This window comes from Panicum hallii, chromosome 1 (genome assembly GCF_002211085.1).
Source record: "Panicum hallii strain FIL2 chromosome 1, PHallii_v3.1, whole genome shotgun sequence".
In the NCBI taxonomy this organism is placed as follows: Eukaryota; Viridiplantae; Streptophyta; class Magnoliopsida; order Poales; family Poaceae; genus Panicum; species Panicum hallii.
The window spans coordinates 9690164-9713171 of record NC_038042.1 but is presented as its reverse complement, the minus strand read 5'-3'; the positions used below and the strand labels follow the sequence as shown (position 1 = coordinate 9713171).

General features: G+C 42.8%; 1 protein-coding gene across 4 annotated transcripts; it reads left to right on the top strand.

Moving 5' to 3' along the window:
• Positions 1 to 14243: 14243 nt before the first annotated feature.
• On the top strand, positions 14244 to 21943 carry LOC112886559 (RHOMBOID-like protein 9, chloroplastic). Of its 4 annotated transcripts, none has more exons than XM_025952502.1 (8): positions 14244 to 14454; positions 14650 to 14767; positions 17504 to 17997; positions 18078 to 18192; positions 18991 to 19156; positions 20108 to 20278; positions 20705 to 20859; positions 21482 to 21943. In XM_025952502.1, the coding sequence occupies exons 2-8, from the start codon at positions 14757 to 14759 to the stop codon at positions 21705 to 21707; spliced, it is 1338 nt and encodes a 445-aa protein (XP_025808287.1). In that variant the 5' UTR covers positions 14244 to 14454; positions 14650 to 14756; the 3' UTR covers positions 21708 to 21943. The 4 variants fall into 4 exon arrangements, with proteins under 4 accessions (XP_025808287.1, XP_025808295.1, XP_025808311.1 ...); XM_025952526.1 differs by lacking the exons at positions 14244 to 14454; positions 14650 to 14767 and adding exons at positions 16888 to 17216; positions 17284 to 17391; XM_025952510.1 differs by lacking the exon at positions 14244 to 14454 and having other exon boundaries at positions 14646 to 14767.
• Positions 21944 to 23008: the final 1065 nt, after the last annotated feature.

Here is a 23008-nt window from a genome sequence, read left to right as displayed (position 1 = left end):
GCCAAGTGGATGCGCTGTGTTGCCTAGGTTAATGCCGTAGAAGGGAGACTTGCTTGGGACGAGCATGTCCGTTAAGTCCAAGCCTATCTTCCTCAACGTGCTGGCGAAGATGAGGTTGAGACCACTTCCGCCGTCGATGGGTACTCTGGTGAGCTTGACCTCTACCACAACCGGGTCCAGGACCAGTGGGAATTTGCCGGGCTCCGAGAAGCTGGTCCATTGATCGTCTCGTGAGAACGAGATGGGGACCTCCGACCATTGGAGTGGCTGTGGTACCACCGGCTCGACAGACATAATTTCTCGGAGGAGCAGTTTCTGTTCCCTCCTGGAACTGAATTCTTCATCACCTCCGAAGATGACGTTGATAGTTTTCGAGGCATCTTGGAACTTCACGTTGTGCGATTTGTCCCCTTGGTCATCCTCTTCAGGTTCTTTGTCCGCTGACTAGTTCTTCTTCGTATTGCTGGGATTGCTGAATGTCCTCCGGAGGTGGTAGCAATCAATTGCCGCATGATTGGCACCTGGATGCCATGGGCATTTCTTCTGCAGGAGCTTTTCAAACTCCTCCTGCGTTGTTGTCTTCCTGCCTCATGAAGAACGATCCACAGCCGCGACGAGGTCGTCTGGCTTGCGCTTTCGGGATGAACCCGAGTAGTCCCACTGGCTCTTGTCGGTACAGTTGTCGTTTGTGCGCCTCGGGTTGTTGTCAATGCGCCTCAGAAACCACTCACACATCTTTTCCTCTTGCTCAGACCAGTCGTGCATCATGTCACGAAGTCCTGCAACAGTTTTTGGTCTGTTCCGCCCAAAGTCTCTATAGATGCCTGGTTCGGTGAGGCCATTGTAGAAGCAGTCGATGATGTCCTCTTCCGAGGAGTTCACAATGGTGGCTCGCACGTCGAAGAAACGACGTATGTATGATCGTAGGAGCTCGTTGCGTTCCTGTTTACACTGAGCAAGGTCATGACAAGTACCTGCGCGAGCGATCGCCCCCTGGAAGTTGTCGATGAAGACTTTCTTGAGCCGCTCCCAAGAGTCGATCGAGTTGTTGCTGAGGCTCTCCAGCCATGTGAGCGGCGCAGGGTCTAAAGCCATCGGGAAGTAGACGACCTTGGTGATGTTGGAGCCTCCTGCAACTTCTATGACGGTGGAATAACATCATAGCCATTGCTGAGGAGCTTGTTTGCCATCATACTTGGTGATCCCAATCGGCTTGAAGCTCTCAGGGTACTTGTAATTGCTGAACCGTGCTGTGAACGCGGGAAAGTGATCACTGCAGTCGGTACCCTCTGGATCGGCTACTTCATGCTCTCTGCGTGTGGAATCAATTATGGATCGTGCATCACGTCCTTCATTGATTCTCTAGCGCAGGTCTTCTGGAGGATTCCGATGATTGGGCTATCGCGGGTTGCCTCCTGGAGGTGGCTGTTGCCTCCCGCCAGTGGCCTGACTCCCGTGAGCGTTGTCGTTGTCATTGCTCCGCTGAGGTCGAGGGCGGCCGCCTGCCGTTCAACTGTTAGGCTGGCTGCGGCTTTCGCCCACGTGTTCTTCTCCGACGGCGGACGCCGGGTTTTGTTGATCGAGCTTAATCCATGCCCTCTGCGCGTAGCGAAGCGCTTGGCGTAGGTTTGGGTCGTTGCTGCGTTCGAGTATGGCAATTACCCTGGCGATGTTAGCCACGGGGGTTCTGAAGCCCCGCTCGCTCACGGCGGCGAATTCGGCGTCTAGCTCACGATGCATAGATCGCATGCGCTCGTTGACCCTCCTTCGCCGGACTGTGCGGGCTCTGTTCCTAGCCCTTCGTGCCTCACGCTCAATGTCGTTTTTATCACCGGCATTGGCTGTGGCCTCATCTTCGGATATCATGTCAAGTGCTTCGTTGGGTGAGATGCCATCGTCCTCGCCTTCTTCCACCATCAGCACTTGGCGTGATATGAGCTCGTCGGAGCTCGCTTCGACTAGCTCGGTCGATTCTTCTGCCATGGTGGCTAATGGCTTGCCCTCCTGAAAAGGCAAGGGCTCGAGATGTGCCACGAGTTGGTCTTCTTCTTCGAGTAGGTTGGAGAGTTTCATGCCTTTCCAATGCACAAAATGGCCTTCTGGAGTGGAGGTGATCATCAGACCATTGTCACCAAGGCAACCCGCAGCCCCCCGACGTGTGGTGGCTTCGGGTTTTCGATTTGGAGTAACTAGTCCAAGTCCTTTTCCAATGCGGAGAGGGACTCAGAATTGTTGGCCTCCTGAAGTTCAGTGGCCGAATTGCGTAGACCGAGTCGTGATCGGCTACGCAAGTCCTCAGATTGGAACGAGTCCGATCCGAGCATGGTTGTTGCAGCGCGGGGCGGAGTCGCGTTGAAAATGGACTCCTCCTCGGTCTTCCTGGCGGAGCTATGGGTCGACAAGTCGTCGAGATTGTCAACGAACTCGTCGAGCTCGCTATGAAAACTTGCTGCAAGAGACTTCGGCTTCATGACATCGATGGTGAATCGACGAAAATCGCCCGCGCCGTCTGCGACGCAGACCCACGAGCCGAAAACGAACGTCGTGCCCTGGGGGGCACAACACTGGTAAACTTGAACGATGCCATCGAGTTCGCCGATGGATCTTCGATGCGCACCCCTACTAGGCGCGCCAGCTGTCGGTGTTTTACCGCCTGCCCATCGAGGGGTATACCCGAGGTGGTAAGTTTTAGGTAGGGTGACGCCGAGATCAGGAACTCAAAGGTGCAAGCAACACAAGGTTTAGACCGGTTCGGGCCGCGATGTGCATAATACCTTACGTCCTGTATAGTGGTTTGTATTGCCTTGGATGTTGATGTGTTTTGAGGGGGTCCCTGCCCGCCCTTATATATCCGGGAGGACAGGGTTACATGAATCCTAGTCCAACACAAGCCTAGGAATCGTACTCGAGTACAACTCGAGTAGCTTCCTTCTGTATCATTTAGTTCTACTTCGCATGCGAGTAGAGTACAACATAGATAAGGTATAGGACATGTCCTATCCCCTATTCCTGTATGGACTACGTTATGTACACAGTCTTGTAGTCCCGGGTCTGAGACGTACTATCAAGAGGAACTTTGATCTGCAGGTTTTGACTTAGAACAAGTGCTCAAGAAAACCCATACAAATACTTGTCAGCCACAAAAACCACTTTAAAATGATATTCTTGAGAGTGTCCCTAGTGAGTCCGGAGACTCCGGGTCCGGAATGTCCAGAAACAAAGTCCGGAGTATCCGGACATATACGAGGAGTCTTCGGGTATCTGTTCACCGTCAGAAGTTTTCTCTGAGTCCGGAGTGTCCGGAGTATCCGGATATTTGCCCAGAGTTTCCGAGCACCTCTTACTCCAACGGCTAGTTTTTGGAGTGGGGGTATAAATACCCCCCTATACCCTCAACAGTCAGTTCCCTTGCTCATTTTCATGTTGCATAGTTTGAAACACCTTGAAAAAGCTATCTCACACCCCTCCTTCCATCTTTGAGTGTTTTCCATTGGGGATTCAAGTGTGAGTGTTGCAAGAGGAGAGATTTGTGCTTTGTGAGCTGCCATTCAAATCTCTTGAGCACCAGATCCTTGTTAAGCCAGTGATTGAAGTTTTTTACTCTTGGAGCTAAGTGCTCCTAGACGGCTAGGCGTGCTTATGAGTGCTCAGGCGTATTGTGAGCTCCACAAGAAGTTTGTACTCGCCATCCTCTTAGAGGATTTTATAGTAAGTGACCTTGGATTTGAGCGTCAGTCTCGCCCTTGAGAAGGAGCATAAGAGTTCTTGAGCACCGTCTCTTGAATTCTTTCTCAACGGAGACATAGCTCCTTTGGGAGTGAACCTCAGGAAACAAATTCTTGTCTCTCCGTGTCACCTTACCTTGAACTATTAGTTATTTGCTTGTGAGACTAATATTTTGGGGTTTGTGATCGATCTACTATTATACAAGTTTCTAGAGTAAGACAACTGGTGAGAAACACTCCAAAGGTACCACTAGCTCTTCTAAATTTACTCGATCTAAATTACAGCATCATTATCTTTATTTTTGTGTAGATTGTTTCATACCCGTACTCTCTGGACAATATCTCCAGAAACTCCGGACACAAAGTTCGGAGTATCCGAATATATATCCGGAATATCCGGACATCTGTGTTACTGACAGTTTTCAAAGTGTTTTAAGTTTTAGATTAGCCTATTCACCCCCCTCTAGGCATCTTGAGTCCTTTCAATGGTGACTACGTGCGGCTTCCTAATGACATTTTGATTCAGAACCCTCCTGAGGATGATTCCATTAACATTCTTACTGATCGTGTGTTCCCGGATCTTGTTGCTAATTGCAATTCTGCCACTTATATGCGCGAGCGTGCGATACTCTCCACCAGGAATAAACATGTTGATGCGGTGAATACACTTATGATTGATAGATTTCCAGGGAAGCATAAGGTTTTCTACAGTTTTGACTCTATCGATAATGACTCACGTAATAATTATCCTCTTGATTTTCTCAATTCGATTACTCCTAATGGGCTGCCCCCTTATAAGTTGAAGGTTAAGAAGAATTGTCCTGTTATATTGCTTTGTAATCTCGATCTTCATGATGGCCTATGCAATGGCACTCGGCTGGTGGTATGGGGATTTTAAAATAATACAATTGATGCTGAGATTGTTAATGGGCAGCATGCAGATAAGAGGGTGTTCATTCCAAGGATTCTAATATCTTCTTCTGAAGATCTCATTTTTCAGTTCAAGTTTAAGAGGAAGCAGTTTCTCATCCGGTTGAGTTTCGCTACGACAATTAACAAAGCGCACGGTCAGACCATACCTAATGTAGGTATTTACCTCCCCGACCCTGTATTTTTACACGAACAGCTATGCGTGGTGCTGTCCAGATGTGTTTCTCATGAGAGTACGTGGGTTCTTGCAAAGAGAAATATGAACATCGATCCTACTGGAAAGAGTACGAAGAATAGAATATTGTATATAGAGATGTCTTGAAATCCTGAGGTATGTTTGTGCTTCAGCTTTATATAATCATGATGTGTAATAATATGTATTTATGCACTCACATATTCAAGATGAAAGGAAAGGCACGCCAACAACTACAACTAGCCAGCACCCACATGGAAAGAAACTACATCTTTTGTTCTCAACGAGAGCCTTCCCTTCATAACCTGAAAGTGGGCAGGTCACGGACTTGAAGATTGTGAGTGTTAATGGCTTATCAAAATATTTTTAGATAGTAGAATTCGTGATGATTGAATAAATATATGGTGTACACAACTAAACATACTTGTGTGCCTTGATCTTGATATGCGACATGTCCATTATTGGATTAGTCCTATATATTATTTTATAAAATTTTATTGTGTATTAATAAGATTTTATATATAAGGTGCATTTGTAATTTCTTTTACTTGGCTGTATCTTGTGAGGTTCCCAATAGATGCTGAAAAAATTTTAAACACGTGCCCGTGGCACGTGCATCTCCACTAGTTTTCTTTAAAAAAATGTCCAATTTACACATTCGAACACTGGCGGAGCTAGGGGTGGCTAGCAGGGGCCATGGCCCCTCCCAAGATTGCAAATTTGCAGCAAATATCTAGCAATTTTCAGTGAAGGGAAAAAAATCTAGTGAAGATCCAATTACTCAATGCTTTCTAGTGGGCTCAGTTTGTGAGCTGTAGCCTCTCCCACAACCTTTCGTTTCTCATCCATCAAATACTGCTATGCTAGACTCTTCTTTGCCAGATCATGAACGATAGTCACATATGCTAAGACGTCTTCACTTGCCCCATCCCCCCTAAGTCGAAATCCTAGCTCCGCCTCTGCCCTCGAACTACCATAAAAGGCTGATTTTCAACATTCAACTATAAAACCGGATAATATAGGCCATCCAACTATCAAAACCGGATGAATTTAACCCTTTAGATGGTTTTCCATTTTATAAAAATTAAAAATATTCAAATTTAAACTAAAAAATTCATAATAAATTTGTTTTAAATAAAAATATATGAAATGGGTATCAAAAGTTTTCTAATATCTATTGGCACTATATTTGTCATTTTTTTATCCAATTTTTTCATATTCATATATTTGGATGCTTGTAGTTACGCCTATTATTTTAAAATAAATAAGATTAAAATAGAGTTATAATAGATAGGTTACATTTTTAGAAAAATTTGGTACTAGTTTCATATTTTTCTGATTTAAAATAAGTTAGTTTTGATTTTTTAATCTAATTAAACTTTTTTATTTTTTTAAAAATACAAAACCACATTCGAAACCACTCTAGGGCTAAATTTGTTCGGTTTCGACAGTTGAATAGGCTATGTTATCCGGTTTTGCAGTTGAAATCGAATTTCTACGATAATTTAAGTGTGTAAATCGAATTTTTCCCTATTTCTTTACTCCTTTAGAGTCTTCAGCTCGTTTTTATGATTCAGTTTGTGCGAAGTTTATGGTGACTTGATCAAGACAAAGTAAATAGCACTAGACAGTAATCACTTTACGGTAATCGTAGTAAAATTATTGAGGTGTCGGGATGAGCGAGATTTAATTAGGACAAAGTTACAATAAACTATAGTGATTGATGAAGCAGCTGACAACAATATAATATTCATGACGTCCATACTATTGGCATGGCCGGGTGCCAACAAGTGAGATATAATCACTCGATCTGAAGCGATGCAGCAGGGTGAAAAAAGCGACATTGAACGCGGCAACAATTAGGCACGCGCCATCATACATATCGATGTACGCATGGGGCTGAGAGACTACTGCTTATAGTGATAGTGATAGATAGATAGTACTAACAGCTGTTTCATCTGTCCCAAATTATTAGTTATTTTCTTTAGCTTTCTAAATACATATATAAATTTTACTATATATCTAGATATATGTTATGTCTAGGTGTACAGTAAAATTTACTCCCTCTATCCCATAATCACTACTAGAAAAAGATCTTATAGTACCGGATGAAGATTCCACCCGGTACATAAGTATTTTTATCAAAAAAAATATTAAACCGGGAAGAGGCCCGCCACACATGATTTTTTCACGCGAGATACGCGCGCATGCGGCGGCTGGAATTTGAACCCGCAACCTCTTTGTCTCGCGTGTACCTCGCTTACCATCTCACCTCAAAAGTACTGGCATGAAGATGACCTGATACTATTTGAAAGTAACCCGTGGAGGACTCTTAGGTACCGGGTGTTGCCACCACCCGGTACCGATGTCTATCCTTAGGTACCGGTATTTAAGGTCCTGCACCTTTCCATCCACCTCAAAAGTACCGGTACGAAGATGATCCGATACTAATGCTAGAATTATTATCGGGTCATTTTCATGCTGGTACTTTTGAGGCGGATCTTTAGCATGTTTTCTAGTAGTGAATATAGCTATTTCTAAAGTTTTTCAGACAGATTATGGATGGAGAGTAAAAGTCTGTATTACCTTTTTCTAAAAGCTACCATGTACTAATTAAGAGAATAATTATAAGTTTCCTATTTAGCTTGCATGTAGATCCGCGTACCATAATTAATTTGCATGCTAGTAGGGCATTTTAGACATGGTATACAAAAATTTACTTGGAAGATAAAATTCAAATGCTTGAAATAGCTATATTTTATAACGGAAGGAGTATATATTGAAAAAGGTTAAAATAATTAATAATTTGGAACGGAGCAAGTAAATGTTAATTTATCACGCGTTTTTATTACGTATAGCTGCTTCCTGCTTGCCTCGCTCGTCGTCGGCTACAATGCTAGAACGTACGTTATGGCCGGGTTGCGTAGGAACTAGCGCCCGGACGTCCTAAGTCCGAGCCTAGCATCGGACGCACCATTCACCATCCGTTCTTAGTTTCTGATTCATCTTTCACCTCAATTCTTTTCTGAATCATCTTTCACCCCAATTCTTATTAGATCAAATACTGTACGCCGGGCAGCAGAGAGGCCCCGTGCAGTCGTGCAGATGGGCAGCGGACGTTCCGGTTCCCAACACCAAAATCAAAACAAAAATATGAGACGAAGCAGATCAACTTGCAACATCTCTGATCACTAAGCACAACATCAAAATCAGTTGCTGCAACATCGAAATAAGTAGATGAAACAACTCGAATCAACCCTGCATGCAACATCAAGGTCATCGAATACCACATATAGTCTGATGTATGGTAACATGTAAGAATTCCTACTGCAACAAATTAGTAGATTTGTTAAAACAGATCGAAATAACTACCTGAACAAATTATCCGATCACTGCAACATCCAACCAAAATGTATGCAACAAATCAGAGCAAGTTGTGAAACAATTTTTTGAAAGCATTGCAGCATCTGCTAAAAATACATGTACCATCCAAATAACTGCTGTGCAACGTCCGTACAAATGCTTCTGCAACATGCACAAGGCATCAAAGCTGCTAATGGCGTCGCATGTCGCTGGCAAGAAACCGCCGCCGCCTGTGTCCTCCTGCTATCATCGCGTCCTCCTCCACCTTCCCCCTTCCCCTTGACCTCCTCTTCGGCCGGCAAGCATGGCGGCAATCATCTCCTTGTGCGACTCATGGTGGCATGAATGGGCGTAGCATCGAGGTGTTGATGCTTGGTTTTCCTCGGATCTGGAGTACGCCGCATGCTGCCTCCGCGTCGCGACGCCCACTTGGTCGAGCTCCACCATGAGAAACCGCGCCACTGTCGAAGCTCGACACATGCTGCCGCACGTCTCGTCGCCGGCGGTGCTCCGGCATCACCCCGCTCACCTCGCCTCCGCCGAGCGTGGCTCCACCGGATTCTCAACTTCTATCCCATCCGCTCGAGCTCAACGAGGAGCGGGCTCCCGTGCGAGAAGCGCCTCCGCCGATCCGGGCTCATCTGCTCGAGCTCGATGAGGAGCAGCACGAAAGAGGTCAAAGACAAGCTGTGCTAAATGGAAGGAATGGCCCTTCGTGCTGTGGCTGCAAGAGGTGGGGGAGCAGACGCGTGGACAAGGGACCGTCACGTGGCCTTCTTCAGAGCGTCCGAACGCTGGTTTACGCGTCGGACGCCTGAGCGTAAGGGGTGGTAAATGGTATAAATTTTAGGGCAACGATTTTATTCCGACAGGCCGTGCGTTTGCACTATTGTATGGTAGTCTAATTTTTCATCCACTCCACATGCAGTGTTTATTCAAGTGAGCAAGTGGCTACGTGTAAATATTTTTCAAAACTAGTTTTTAAATTATCAATCAAATTCAAATTCCGATTGCACAACTGTATCTCTTGATCCCACTTTCATATATTTTGACAATATTTTTTGGAAACACATAAATTATTTTATGTATAATGGAAAAATACCAAAATAAATCAGTTAAAATGCTCAACTCATTTGCTAAAGTTACCTATTATTAATCATGCAATAAATATTCAACTACCCAACAAAGTTATTTATTCTATGCACTAATCACACCAAATAATCTATCTTCACAATATGAACACCAATATCTATTTAACTAAACTCAGACATGTGAAGCAACATTCTATAAAGTCATAAGCAATTTTTGTAAACATCATAAGCAAATTAGAATACACTAAAATATATTTTCTCTCACAAAAAATATATCATTGAAACATAGTGGTGTGGGATCTTGTTTTGAAGCTCTTATTGAAATAAACATAATTGTGTAATCGATTTTGATTTTGATGCTCGATTTTGAAACTATAGTCTTTTTTATTTTGAAATTATGTGCATGTGCACAGCTGCCCATCCATTCTTTTACCCTTAGGTATGTATGCATACGGTTAGGTCATTCTTTGTTCCTTCAAGTGCTACGCATACGTGTGGGTGCAGTCGGCCGCGGAGGAATCAAAATGACTAATATGCTAAAAATGGAAGCCTCTTGATTAGATAGTTTCTTAATTAAGGTCGGCCATACAAACAGGTTAATTTGCGGCCGGCTGTAAATTAGCCACGTCTACATTTTAATCTAAATAATCTAAGACTAATTCCAATGAATGATTTTATTTTTATTGTTTCCAAGAGTGCCACATTAATAAAACACAAATAAAACTATAGATAAAACTTACTCCACAATACATTGTTTCATATTTGTTATTTTATAGGCTCTCATCACATTTAATTCCAAGATTTATCTAGAGTTGGTAACCGTGCATACATAGTTTTATCTAGATGAAACTCTTTCATCTCTCTCCCTATTAATCCAGTGCCACATCATCTAAAATGGTGATATGACATCCTATTTAATACATGAAACTCTCATGAAACCTCCACTGGGAATGGTCTAAGGACCGGGTCCGAAAAGCAGCGGGCTCTAATTTTATTTAATTTTGAGCTAAATATACATAAAAATTAAGTTGAATTGTGAAGAGAGTATTAGAATCGTAGTCCGTTACCACCGCTGCTACCATCCCTACGTGAGCCCAAGCATTTCCGATTATCAATTCCTGCCTTGTCCCTTGGTCGCGTCTATGAGAAAATTAACAGAGTTAGGTATTACTGAATGTCTGAATCTTTCAGACGACGAGGGATCCGATCGGATCGGAGTAATGCACACTCACGCACACGAGTCAGACCTTGCAAATGGGTATAGGTTCCGTTCGGTAGTTCATGTCTTAATTAGCGGTCGTCTTATTGGCTGTGTGAATACTGTTATTGACTGTCTTTGCAAGCAAGCACTTTAGTTAATTACGTGACCGATGCATGTACGTCCTTCCAGGTTGGGAGGAGCATTCCCGGAAAATAAAATACCGTGTGCGCATATGGACACAGGTGCCCTCACCAGCCACCGTTTAGGCTCCGTTAACTACTTTGCGTAGTAGGCTCACGGCTGGTTTGGTTGGGGTAATTGGTAAAAAAAATGAGAGTTCAGAAATACGAGACTAAAATTCTGTTGTTTGTTTTATGGGAAGAGGAGTTATATTTGACAGGAAAAGAGAGTTTAGAGGTTTAATTTCTATAGATCTCTTCCCATGGAGAGAGGTGGTAATTGGGAAGAAATTCTGTTGTAAGATGAAAACGAACGATCTTAATCGTTCATTATGACTTATGATATGATTTCACACGTTGAAACACACGTACCAAATAAAAATAAAGGATATAAATTCTCTCTCCAACTCCCTCCTTTAATTCCCTCCACGAACTAAATAAGAAAATGGGACTAAAAATCAAATTGCCAACTGAATTCCCTCCATCAACTCCCACCGTTAATTACCATCCCTCTTCCTATTCAATTGCCAAACGCACCCTCATGATTTTTTTTTTCATCTTATTCCATTCTTTTTCCCCGAGCTGTTCTACGAGCTGAGATGCTTCAATTTATGATCCTGGGCGTCCATAAGTCCATGGCGTGAGAAACGGGCCGGGGCTGCCTGGGGCTAGGAGCAGCAGTAGGAGGCAGGAGAGGAGGGATCCCATGGAATGGATGGGGAATATGCCAAATAAATTATGACAAAAGTTACTGTATGGCTTGTGAACATCAGAATATGCTTTAATTTTATCTCATCTCACACCACGAATATCTCCGTTAGCATCTCAAATGATTCTCCATCATCCACCAGCATCCATCCAACGGGCAATAATCTAGGTGGGCACGTACCCATGTGCGTATAAAAACTGCATTCGTTGCATTCCTGCTTTGTGCACGGTCAATTTCTACATGATTGAGCAAGTTCAACCATGAACCTCCTTCTTTACACTTTTGATTTTTTGTTATTTAGTTTGTCAGAAGTTTTTCCGGTGGTGTGGATCGACATCATCAAGAGAAGGTAATAAATAACTCTTGACACTACATTCTTTTTACGCGAAAAGCTTGACAGCTATACTCGCTTCCAAATGCAAAATTATCGTGAGGGAGCAAGAAGAAGTTGATGCCATGCGGATGATGCCGAAGAGCAAAGAGACGATCAAGAAACGGGCAAGCGAGGCGACCTGGAGACCGAGCCTGATCAACATCCATTAATTTTTTTTTACGTTCATATACACTCACGCATACTCACCTTTCTGTGCGACCTCTTGACTATATTTTATTTTTCTGACTGTATTGGGCAAAATCGGGTGAAAATAAATTATGTTCATGAGTCATCCAAACACCTTTTTCAAACATTTCTGGTATAACTTTTTAGGCCAGCTATTTACACTGATTTTGGCTCTAAAACCAGGCTTCCAAACAGATCTAAAATTACTTTTTAGCTTATTAGTGTTAGATTGATCTCATCCGACTCGGTCCAACGACCGAGTCGAGCCCTATCTCGCGCTCTGATCAGGGGCGCCAAACACATACATGGTTGGTAGGCTCCGTCGCGCAGCGCTATAAATAGAGGTGTGGGCTGGCAGCACAAAATACAAGGTTCACTGTGTGCCACCTACACCCACCAAAAATCTAGTCCCGATCCAATCCACGGGAGCGCTGAAGCAGCGGGAACCTCCGTCGCTGCCCTCAACCTCGACGCCGACACCACCACGTCTACAACTCCGACCCTCACTGACCATGCCGTCGCCGCCTTAACTCCATCCTCTCCACTAGCACCATGGCGACGTTCTCCTCCAACACCGATGTTTGCTTTCTCTCTCTCTTTCTCTCGGTGTAACCCTAAACAAAGTTGTTCATCCAAGTGAATGTAAAGAACCCGCTTGATCTACTCCAAGTTGATCCACTAAGTTTAACAATTAGCTATCAATTTCTCATTGAATATTTCAAATTAACCTTTTGAAAATGGTAGCCTAGATTAGCTAGACCTTAGTTTCCGTCGATTTCTTTTGTTTGCCGTATAACTAGTCAAGAGTTTTTTCCTTCTTTCCTTTTTTTCTTGCAGAGATTGTTATTCTGTATATTGTTTGAGGATTATTTTCGGTCCAGAACTGATGTTTCTGTTTGATGGTTTTCTTTTGGTCAATGTTTTAATGCGATTACTTTAGAATTTCCAGCAACTTTTGTTTAGGTTGTCGTGTTCATTTTGCATATATATACAAGCTGATAACGCTTTTTATATATAAAAATGAATATGTGGATTGAGATCTAAAATGAAAGATCCCTGCTCTACAGTGAGTTTCCTAGCGGCTCTTTTAAAAAAAAACAGAGAAGTAAAATGAAACACAGAAGACACAAGATATTGCACGGATGGTTAGCGAAGGTGATTGTGCTCCCTACCCACTAGGGATCAAGCTTTAACTTTCGAGGTCATGTGTGTCTTTTCAATACTGCTATTTTTTTTGAGCGGATACTGCTATTCTTTTAGTCATAGGCGATGTGTGATTTCGTCAATCTAAGATCTGGCCGCTCAGTCTTGAATTTTTTTTATAAAAACGAGTGCTCAAAATATGTATGTTAAACGCCATGCAAATGTTCTAACCAAACAGGTTTGATTAATATTCATTTGCAAGCGGAGGGAGTTTCTTAGATAAAAGGCCCCGGCCCACCAAAGCCCGTATGGATGGAAGAAACAAAAGAGAAAAGCCTCGGCCAGCTTATGCCGAGACGTGAACTTCAACTTGGATAATGGTTAACACAAATAACGATTTATCAGAAGATATTAGAAGACTTCGGTGCCAATATGGCAATATATGTAGCCTAAAAGACTAAAAGTGGTGCTAACACCGATGTAAAAATACTTTTATGGCACAGAAAGTATTTCTACCAATACCATATACATATTTTCATTGTAATTATTACGACTTACCAGTCAAATTTTCCAAGTTACAATAATTTTAATCAAAGTTCTTACCTTATTTTCATTGTAATATCAGAAGACTTTGGTGCCAATATATGCAGTCTAAAAGTGGTGCTAACACCTGTTGTAAAAATAATTTATTACACAAAATAAAATATTCTACCAATACCATATACATATTTTTATTGTAATTAAGCGTCAAAATTTCCAACTTACAATAACTTTTAAATTTTAATCAAAGTTCATACCTTATTGATATTGTAAATGTCAAACATGACTCGTAGAAGAGAGAGTAATTTTGAGCATTAATTTCCTGAACCCCAGTCAGCATCTATTATTCTTGCAGGAAGAGAGAACTAGAGAAGTATCCCAAGCCCACACATGCTACACAAGAAGTTCCGAGATTGGTTCCCCTCACAGGGCCCAGCAACTGCCGCTTTCTTTCCTTGGCACTTGGCAGGAAGGAGCCCCCCTCAAAAAAAAAAAAACCATGGCAGGAAGGAGCCACAAGAATCAGTATACCGATTGCCATAGGTCTTATCGTTAGGCATGGTCCGTCCATCGTTTCCAACAAACGCTCTCCATGGCCACACACTTTCTTCAGCCACAACCACTGAATTTCCTAAACCCCCTGTCAGCATCTATATTCTTGCAGGAAACAGAAGTACCCCAATTCCCAGGTCCACACATGCTACCGAAGTTCCCAGACGGTTGCTTGTCAAGGCCCCTCCAACTATCACTTTCCCCGGCATGATCCACAAGAATCAGGGTATCGTTTGCCATTGGTGGAGTGGCGCGGTTGCTGTAAGCCTGTAATATTCTTGGAGTTGTTACAGCTGGTTGTGGTTATTTTATTTTATTTTTCCTCACTTTGCTTGGTTCATTTTACCCGTCATCCATCGCTCTCCTGCATATTGCAATCATTCTCTATGGCCACAACCTTTCTTTAGCACCATGCATGCCCTGCCACGACCACTAATCTCGCTCAAATATTTACGCCATTGCAGCAATCTAGTTCTGTGTAATATCTGGATAGATCCCATGCCCAATTGCTCCTCCGTCGTGGCTTCCACGTCCGGCACTTGGAGAGAAGAACACGCACAGGCCGAGATATATGCGAGCAAGGTACTACTAATTCTCCATCTTGGGATTGATGTTTTTCCTGTGCCTTTCATGCGTGGATCTATGTACTATTATATATTCTAAATTATTAAATTATAGATCGTTTGGTTTCTGTGGATACATGACTCTTTCTATGCATCTATATATACATCCTCACTAATCCACTTTATCTGCTTAACCTTCCGAACAAATTTTAGACTCAATTTAGGATCTATTTGACATGACTCTGTAGCTGAACTCCACCCACTCCAATCAATTGTCTAGCCAAACACCCCAGCTCCAAAACTCCATGTAGCGCCCCCAACTCTGGAGCTATAGTGCAAATGGGTTTGGAGTTTCGAAGCACCTCTTTTACAACTTCAAAACCCTCAGATATGGATCTAGATGTGGAGTTCTAGATTAATTACCCACCAATACCACTCGTTAAAAAAACTATTCGTTTCTTTTCTTTTTTAAAAAAAAGCCACCACCACCACCTCCCTCCCTCCGCTCCCTCCCGCAGGCCGCACTGCCGCGGCCAGCCACCCCTTCCCTCCCCTTCCTCCTTACCAGCCCTGCCCTCCCATGGACCACCGCCGCCCGGACTCGTGGAGGCCGCGCCATCGCCTGTGGCTCGACCTCCCCACTTGCGCCACCTCCGCCCTCCCCTTCGGCGCCGCCGCCGGTAGCTCGACCTCCCCTCCGGCGCCACCTCCGCCTTCCCCTCTGGCGCCGCCGCCCGTGGCTCGACCTCCCCGCCTGCACTACCCCCACCCTCTCTCCGGCACCATCACCTGTGGCTCCTCCCAAGCCCCTCCTCCCTCACGCGTGTCCTCCTACCGCCGCCTCCACCGCTGCCGCTCCTCCCCAGCCGGCGCCGTCCCTGCTCCCCCCATCCACGGGGCTGAGGATGTCCGCCGCACGAGGCCGAGGCACCACGAGGAGATCCAGTGATGGCTGCACGAGGCCGGGGTAGCACCTAGGCAGCGCCGAGGAGGTCCACCTGTGGCTGCACCGCCTGCTAGCGGACATCGGCGGTGGCGTCATGTGCGTGAGCCTAGGGACTGTGCACGTGATCGCCATGTTGCACCCGTGAGGTACTCCACGGTCGGAACGAGCACCACCTCCGCGCAGCGTGGGAGGGGGAGGAGAAGAAAGTAAGGAAAAAATGTAGGTCCCGCGAACCAAGGGCAACGATGGAAATACACCTTGAAAACCATTTTTTTGGGTTAAGAACGCCCTCGTAGCCAAACACCACACTCAGACAGCTCCAACTCCATCTAGAGCTAGCTCCACCTGGAGTTTTGGAGTGGAGCTGCTCCATGCATGCCAAACAGGCCCTTACTGCACAAACAATTTTAATTATATTGGTCCAATCTACCCCTATTGATAATTATATTTTTTATTTCTTTATATATAAATTAAATTTTAAATTTAAATTTTGTGTGTGGATGGCAAAAATAGGTGAGTAAAATAAACTTTTTTCTAATAAAAACTATGCAGCCTCTACGAAGGAAGTAATTATGAGGTGAAGCATGTACCGAATATGTGTAGCAGTTCAAATCCTTAAAGCATGGACATGGATTGAGTATTTTTTGAGCATACATGCGTATGCATTTGAATCCAAATTCAAGTCGTGATTTGAGCGAGAAGTTACACTTTGTGAGGAAAGTAAAGATATATAGAACTTATTCTGACTAATTATTTGTAAATCACTAGGATTCAATTATGTTATATTTTTTCTAGAGTTTTAGGAATCAATTCAAACTTCACACTAAGTTTGGAAAGTTTAACGAGAAAGAAACGTGTGCGCTCTTTAGTTAAAACCCAAAACAGTAATAGGGGTGAAACTAAATCAAATGGACCTCTTGTGTTGCATTATCAAAAAAAAACACAGAATTTTGTAGAAATTCAGGAGCCAGTATGAAAAAGAGAGGAGGAAGATATTCCATTGCCAAAAAAAAGGACTCGCGTATTATTTATTAACCATGGGCCCCACTGGTCAGCTTCTCCTTCCTCCCGCCGGTCAGCGCGGCGGTGATTTTTCTCGCCACGTGGCCGCCGCCGGCCGCCGAGCTCGAGCGGCCGCACGAGGGCCGCGGCATCCTTATCCCCTCGCCCTGGCCACTCCTCCCGCCTCCACTCCCTCCGATCCCCATGGGGTCCTTGTCCAGGAGGTTTAAAATTCCTCCCCTGGCCCATCTCCTCCCGCGTTTTGCTCTTCCTGCCCGCAGATCCCGAGTGCCCCTGCTCGCCCAGGACGCCGCCCTCTCTCCGGGGCGCGTCCTCATCCTCGGCCGCGCGCGCATGCCCGCCGCCGCTTGCCGCTCTGCTGAGTGCCGGTCGCGGCCGGACTGCAAGCTGCGCCCCCTAGCACCGGGCTGAAGAGCGGTGTCGAGGGCGCCAATCCTCACCAACCAAACTGTTGCCAACTACGCTGTTCACCAAGGCGACTTACGCGAGCAACTTGGTGGTAAGGCTTCTAGAGTTGAATGTCCGTTATTTAGGCCACCTAAATTCCATCTGTGCATTCTCTGCAGCGGTGACCGCCATCTCGGCGAACTCCGGTCACTGCCGGCGACACCACCACCACCACCACATAGGCACTCAAGGCGCTGCCTTGAACACCTGCACGTGTACATATAGTGGTCTAGATGTCGGTTGCAGTTCTTGCTGCGATATTGGCCGAGGCGTTTCTGGCTTTCTGCTCTGCTCTGTCCTTTGCAATTGACCAACACCAGTGCTTCTAAAATTTTTCAGGCATCTAATGGCCAGGATGGTTAAATGGAAACCGATATCTTGTGAATATGCAAGAGTTGCACCAGAGAGATCGTCATTAAGATCTAATTGCCCCAAGAATCACAATTTCAGACATTTTGGTGATTTGGGGAATGGGAAGGATGCCAATTTCATTTTACATTCTTTGAAGTCAATGTTACAACCAAAGGCAAGACAGTGTGTTATTGTCAAGGTGAACAATAAAGATGTCGAAGAGAATTGCAGCTCCAGATTTGCTCATGAGGACAATAAGATTATTTCTAGTCCATCTCAAAGGAAAGAGAGAAGTCAACTGAAGGCATTGGAATCATATTTTTCTAAACTCAATACCAGTCAGCAGCTATGCTCTTTCTCTGAAAAGAACAAACACAAAAATGGCCTATCATCCTCATATGAAGTTGACATTGCTGATGATAATGCCAATTTGAGGAACAGGGCAGACTCGTTGCGGGTACAGTTTGACAGAGGAAACTCAGGTAAAGTCACTTGACTTGGCAATTAGCACAGATGTATTGTCACCAAAACTTAGTTATTAAAAAGAACTTTGTTGCTTTAGGTACTAAGAGATATCGCAACACTTCCATTGAAGATTACAAGGAGTACTTGATATTTGATGAAAAGAGTTTCCTGGACATGCATACAGATGATCAAATGTCTGGTTTCTGTTTGACGTAAGTATGTTTTCTTACTAATTACAGTATTCGAACCATACCGAATCTGGTGTCATTTTTGTTCAACCACAATAGCCAACATGATGCATATATTTTACGCTGCCGATACAAGTTGGAACTGCCAGATTGCTCATATATTATCCTGAAGAAGTGGAAAAGTTAATTTAGCCAAAGTTATGCCCGTCAAAATGTGGTGACATTAAGAAACATAGTATCATTATCATACATATAGTGGTAGTCTACTACCACCATCTCTTGCAATTGACAGTAAAGTGGAATTCACCAGAAGAACGAGAAATGGATAAATAGTGTCACCTGTTTTATGTGAGCAATATATTCTAAAATCAAGGGTTCAGAAAACCTAAACTGATTTAAATGTGGCGTTTCTTAATCTCTACTTCACATGGAGACGTACTCGCTTCTGCCTTAAAAAAGGGTCCTTTTTTTTGCTATGTTAATTACTCGGATCCCAAATTTAATCTGGGTTGATTTTGTCCAGCAAATTTAGTTGAGTTTTTCAACTTGTGATATTAATGAAAGAATAACAATATGGATATGCCCATAAAATTGGGAAAAATAAGACTGGGAGAAAACCGCTCAGGGTTCAGACAACCAAACCAAACCAAACCAAACCATGTCCGAGGTACCAGCTTATCCTGGAGGTTTTGCAACCTTTTAAGATCCTTCTAGTCTAACATGCATGTGATATTTGCCCCGCTGCACATTTTGGCAGAAGTTATGAACAATTTCCATATTGTCACATTTTGTTAGCTAACTTTTGAACTGTGCAATATGCAGAAACTTATTGGCTGGTATTAACATTGCAGTTCTGTTATTCGAAACAGCAAGCCCAGTCAAAAATTCTGAAAATGAATATTTGTCTCTCCCTTTGTTGTATGGTGCAAAGATAAACAACTTAATACTTTCAGGGGAGTGGTGGAGACTACTAACACCAATGTGCCTGGTATTACTTCTACCTCTATGCTAGATGAAGTATAAAAATATTCTCTTTGCTTACATATATATTGTGGTACGCAATCTGTTAATTCTAGAAATGCAAAAGCTATCTACTCCCCAAACAATAGAGTTCCAAGGTTCCTTGTAGCTGCTGTGCAAAAGTACATCATATTGAACTTATTCTACATTAGTAAGCATAGAACTTCAGAATTTCTCGAATTTGTTGGAAAAAAAAGTAACATACATGTTTTATTTTGTGTTTTTATTCACTACATGCACTGCTATGCAGAACGACATATCAGCCAAATGTTTAGCTACTAGAATGCCAGGTCAACTTGTGGGTTGGGTCCTTGACTAGACAAGAAGTACATATATCTCATAATTTCTTTGAATGGAGCTATTTTTATGATATCCATATTTAAATGTCATTTATCCATTGGTTATTAAACTAAACTAACCATGTTACTCTAAAACTCATGAGTCGGGAGTTGAACTTTCTGTGCAAATCTTTTTCCACTCCCCAAGCTACTGTAAAATGATCTTGTGGCTTTCCTTTTCCAGCACTATTTATAGGCTTCATAAGATAATCATAGATACACCTTGTAGAATGCAACAGCTAAAACTATTCCTTCTACCACTTGACCCATATAATCCAACCAGAAGTAGGCATACTGTCAGTACAATTTCATAACCTTGGGTTCTATACTAATAATGAAGTAGGAGATGCATTTTCATATTCAGTCCCTGCAAAATTAGTCAACTGCATGCTTACATGAAAGATCGAAGTTATGGAGGACAAATGATCGAAAGGTTGCGCATCACGATGAAATAACTTATAACCGCTTTTTCATCTCAGTTTTTGACACTAGCTATTCTCTGTCATTTAGGCAGCCCTATTAGTGCACAACCCACTCAGACTCAGCTTATCTCAACTGTTTCTGTAACTTGACTTCTGCAGCACTCTGGTTTCTTACATGTAGCCCTTGGTTGTTGGGTGTTGCTTATATTTGGACCTCGAGTATGCAGAGCATATGGTCAAATGCCATTTTTTCTTATATACATACTTGGAGGAATCTGCGGTAATTTGACAAGTTTTGCTCACACTCCAGAGTTAACTGTCTGTGGCACAGTAAGTTGCACACCTACCTGGTATATCATTTTAGAAAAAATGCCCATGCGCCTGCTTTATTATTTTCACTCATCACTCTAACAGCTATCTTGGCATTTATTCTTTTGAACAAAAAGTAGGAAAGAAAAGTAATGTATAATAGATCATAAAATTTATAATGGACACAATTTACAGAGGAAAAGGAAAACAGAAATCAGCTTAAACTTTCTATCCAATATTTGATCAACAGTTAGCATCTTTGGTATCAAACTTTTCTTTCTGGGGACAAGTCATATCCAGATGGATTATTACTTCATATTTGCGCAATTAACTTGCTTTTATTTTAGGCATACGTTAGAATGGTTATATCAGTATAACGTGTTGCTAACTGAAAAGAATATATCTTGAAGACAAGACACTAATATTCATTTCTGAAACTCAATCCAGGGCCCAGTATTTTCTCTAATTGGAGCATGGCTGGTGTATCAGAGTCAAAATAAGCAAGTCATTGACAAGGATGTCTCGGAAAGTATGTTCTGGCAGGCCGTGATAGCTGCATCTTTGAGCTTCTTACTGAGCGTTTTTGGGGGAATCGACAACTGGTAATATAACTGTGTTATCATTTTTCTTATTAAAATTGTAAGTTCTTTTAAGGTCATATTGATGGTTAAAGAACCTCTACGACTTTAATCTGTCCCAATTAGTCTGAGAATAACCTTATTTGCAGTTAGAAAATCTTTATATTTTGTTTAGTCCTGAGAGTCCCCTACATCATACTGGTCACTAGTCTGGATGCAACTATTGCCATCAGAACTAGTGTATATTGAAACATTAACGTTGCCCAGAAAATTGAACGACACCAATGAGTATTCCCTTTCATTTTTAAGTTGTTCTTGAAATGTACTAAATCTTCGATGTGATTTTATCTTATTTGCTATTATCTTATTTGCTATTCCCACCTTATAACAATTCAAAAGTGTTAAAGGTTAGAACTATATAGAGTAAATTGTCGTAACAACCGTAAGCCTTATTTTTTCAAAAAAAATATTAGGTATTTAAAAATTGACATAAGGATCAGTCATACAATCGAGGATAGTACAGGAGCTGATATATACAGAACTATATTAGGGCAACCAAATATTGTGGAGCTTATACAATTATGCTTTGTCTTGTAACCAATGGCTCCAAACGTTATTATCATTTCTGTTTTTTAATTAATTGCAGGGCGCATCTTGGGGCAACCATTTCTGGACTCTTCTTTGGTTATCTTACTTGCCCAAGTATAGAACTGGACAATGCTGCTAAGAACGGTCAAAAGGAGGCTGTGGCTCTTGTTAGGCGACAAGCCAGTCCATGCAAATCCGCTGCAGTCTTTGTCGTAAGCATACTAGCATTTGCTGTGATCGCGTTCGCTTATGGGACTCAGTTCACTAATATGGATCTGGAATAGCTAGGTGTTTCCCATGCTTCCTTTTTATGCTTAGGTAGCTCGTCAACAATGTATCCTATATTGTGAAATGAGTATGAGATGTAACTATATAGTTGGTTCTGTAGTCTGGATCGATCAGATATGTAGCCAGGTTTGGAGCTTGTATTTTGTATCATACTACAATCTCTTTGGATGTTGTCGAGGCTTGGAAAAGTGGTTACACACTAATATAATTATATAAGGGAGGTTACACATAATACATGTCTTGAGAACTGCTCTGGTAGTCTTAAAAAATGCTTGTGCAACTTAAAGCTAAACACACAATAAGTGATGGTTCTGAAGGGTTTTGAAAGTCGGTAATGTTGGAACCGACTGTAATCTTGCACGGTAGAAATTGCCATGGGCACGGTCAGTTCAGGAACTGATTAATTTCTATCGTTGACGAATCCTAAAAGGCACCCATTAGAAGGAGACGGTGGGCCTATTAGTTAGCCCATCAATAAAAATATCGGGAATTTTTTTTATTATGAGCACAAGAACAATGTATTCTAGAATATAAAACAGAATAAAGAAAAAATGTTCTGATTAAGAAATAAAGAAATTGTTCTTAAAATAAAATAAAATGCTATGAGGAAAAATGTTACAGACAAAAAAGAAATTGTATAAGGACAAATTAAAAATAATCTTGTGAAATAAACAATATTCCAATGCTTTTTCTATGTTAAAAGTATTGATCTTTTAAAAAATCTAGAATATTTCTTTTGAAACGAACCGGCACAAGGGCTGCCCGTTATATTGAATAGAGGAAAAACCATGACAGGCCAAATAAACTGTACAAAAGGAGGAAAAGACTAGCGAAGAGGGAAGAAACTAGCCTCAGTCGGGAAAAGCACCCAAGCTCAGAAAAAATGTCTCGCACCGGCCGCCATCCAGGTGGATGCTTCTTCTTTGATCCTGGCGACTACCTGCCTGCAAGTTGACTCTCTATGATCGAAAATCCTCGCATCTCGCTTGGTCCAGATCTCCTATAAGACGAGAACAATGAGGCTCCTCAAACCCTTCCTATCATTAGAAGGGATTGCTGCTAGGTTTGTCCACCAATCATGAACGAGTAACCGAGTCGTGTTGTTCCCATGATCTTGGGCTAAGCCTTTCGTTTGCCACCCAAACACTCATCTCTTCCCATGTACGCCTCGCAAAGCGACACTCGACGAAAAGGTGTATTCCGGTCCGGGCTCTTGTGTCGTGTGGCACAAGGCACAATTCACGGTATGTGGCCATCCCCTCCTAGCTAGTCAGCCGACCCGCCGTCCAAATTCTGT

Bases quoted from the DNA above. Each gene is read 5' to 3' on its own strand.
- LOC112886559 (XM_025952502.1), top strand. The intron at 17,998-18,077 runs GTAAAGTCACTT...TTGTTGCTTTAG, and splicing joins GTTTGACAGAGGAAACTCAG to GTACTAAGAGATATCGCAAC. The intron at 19,157-20,107 runs GTATTACTTCTA...TGACTTCTGCAG, and splicing joins TACTAACACCAATGTGCCTG to CACTCTGGTTTCTTACATGT.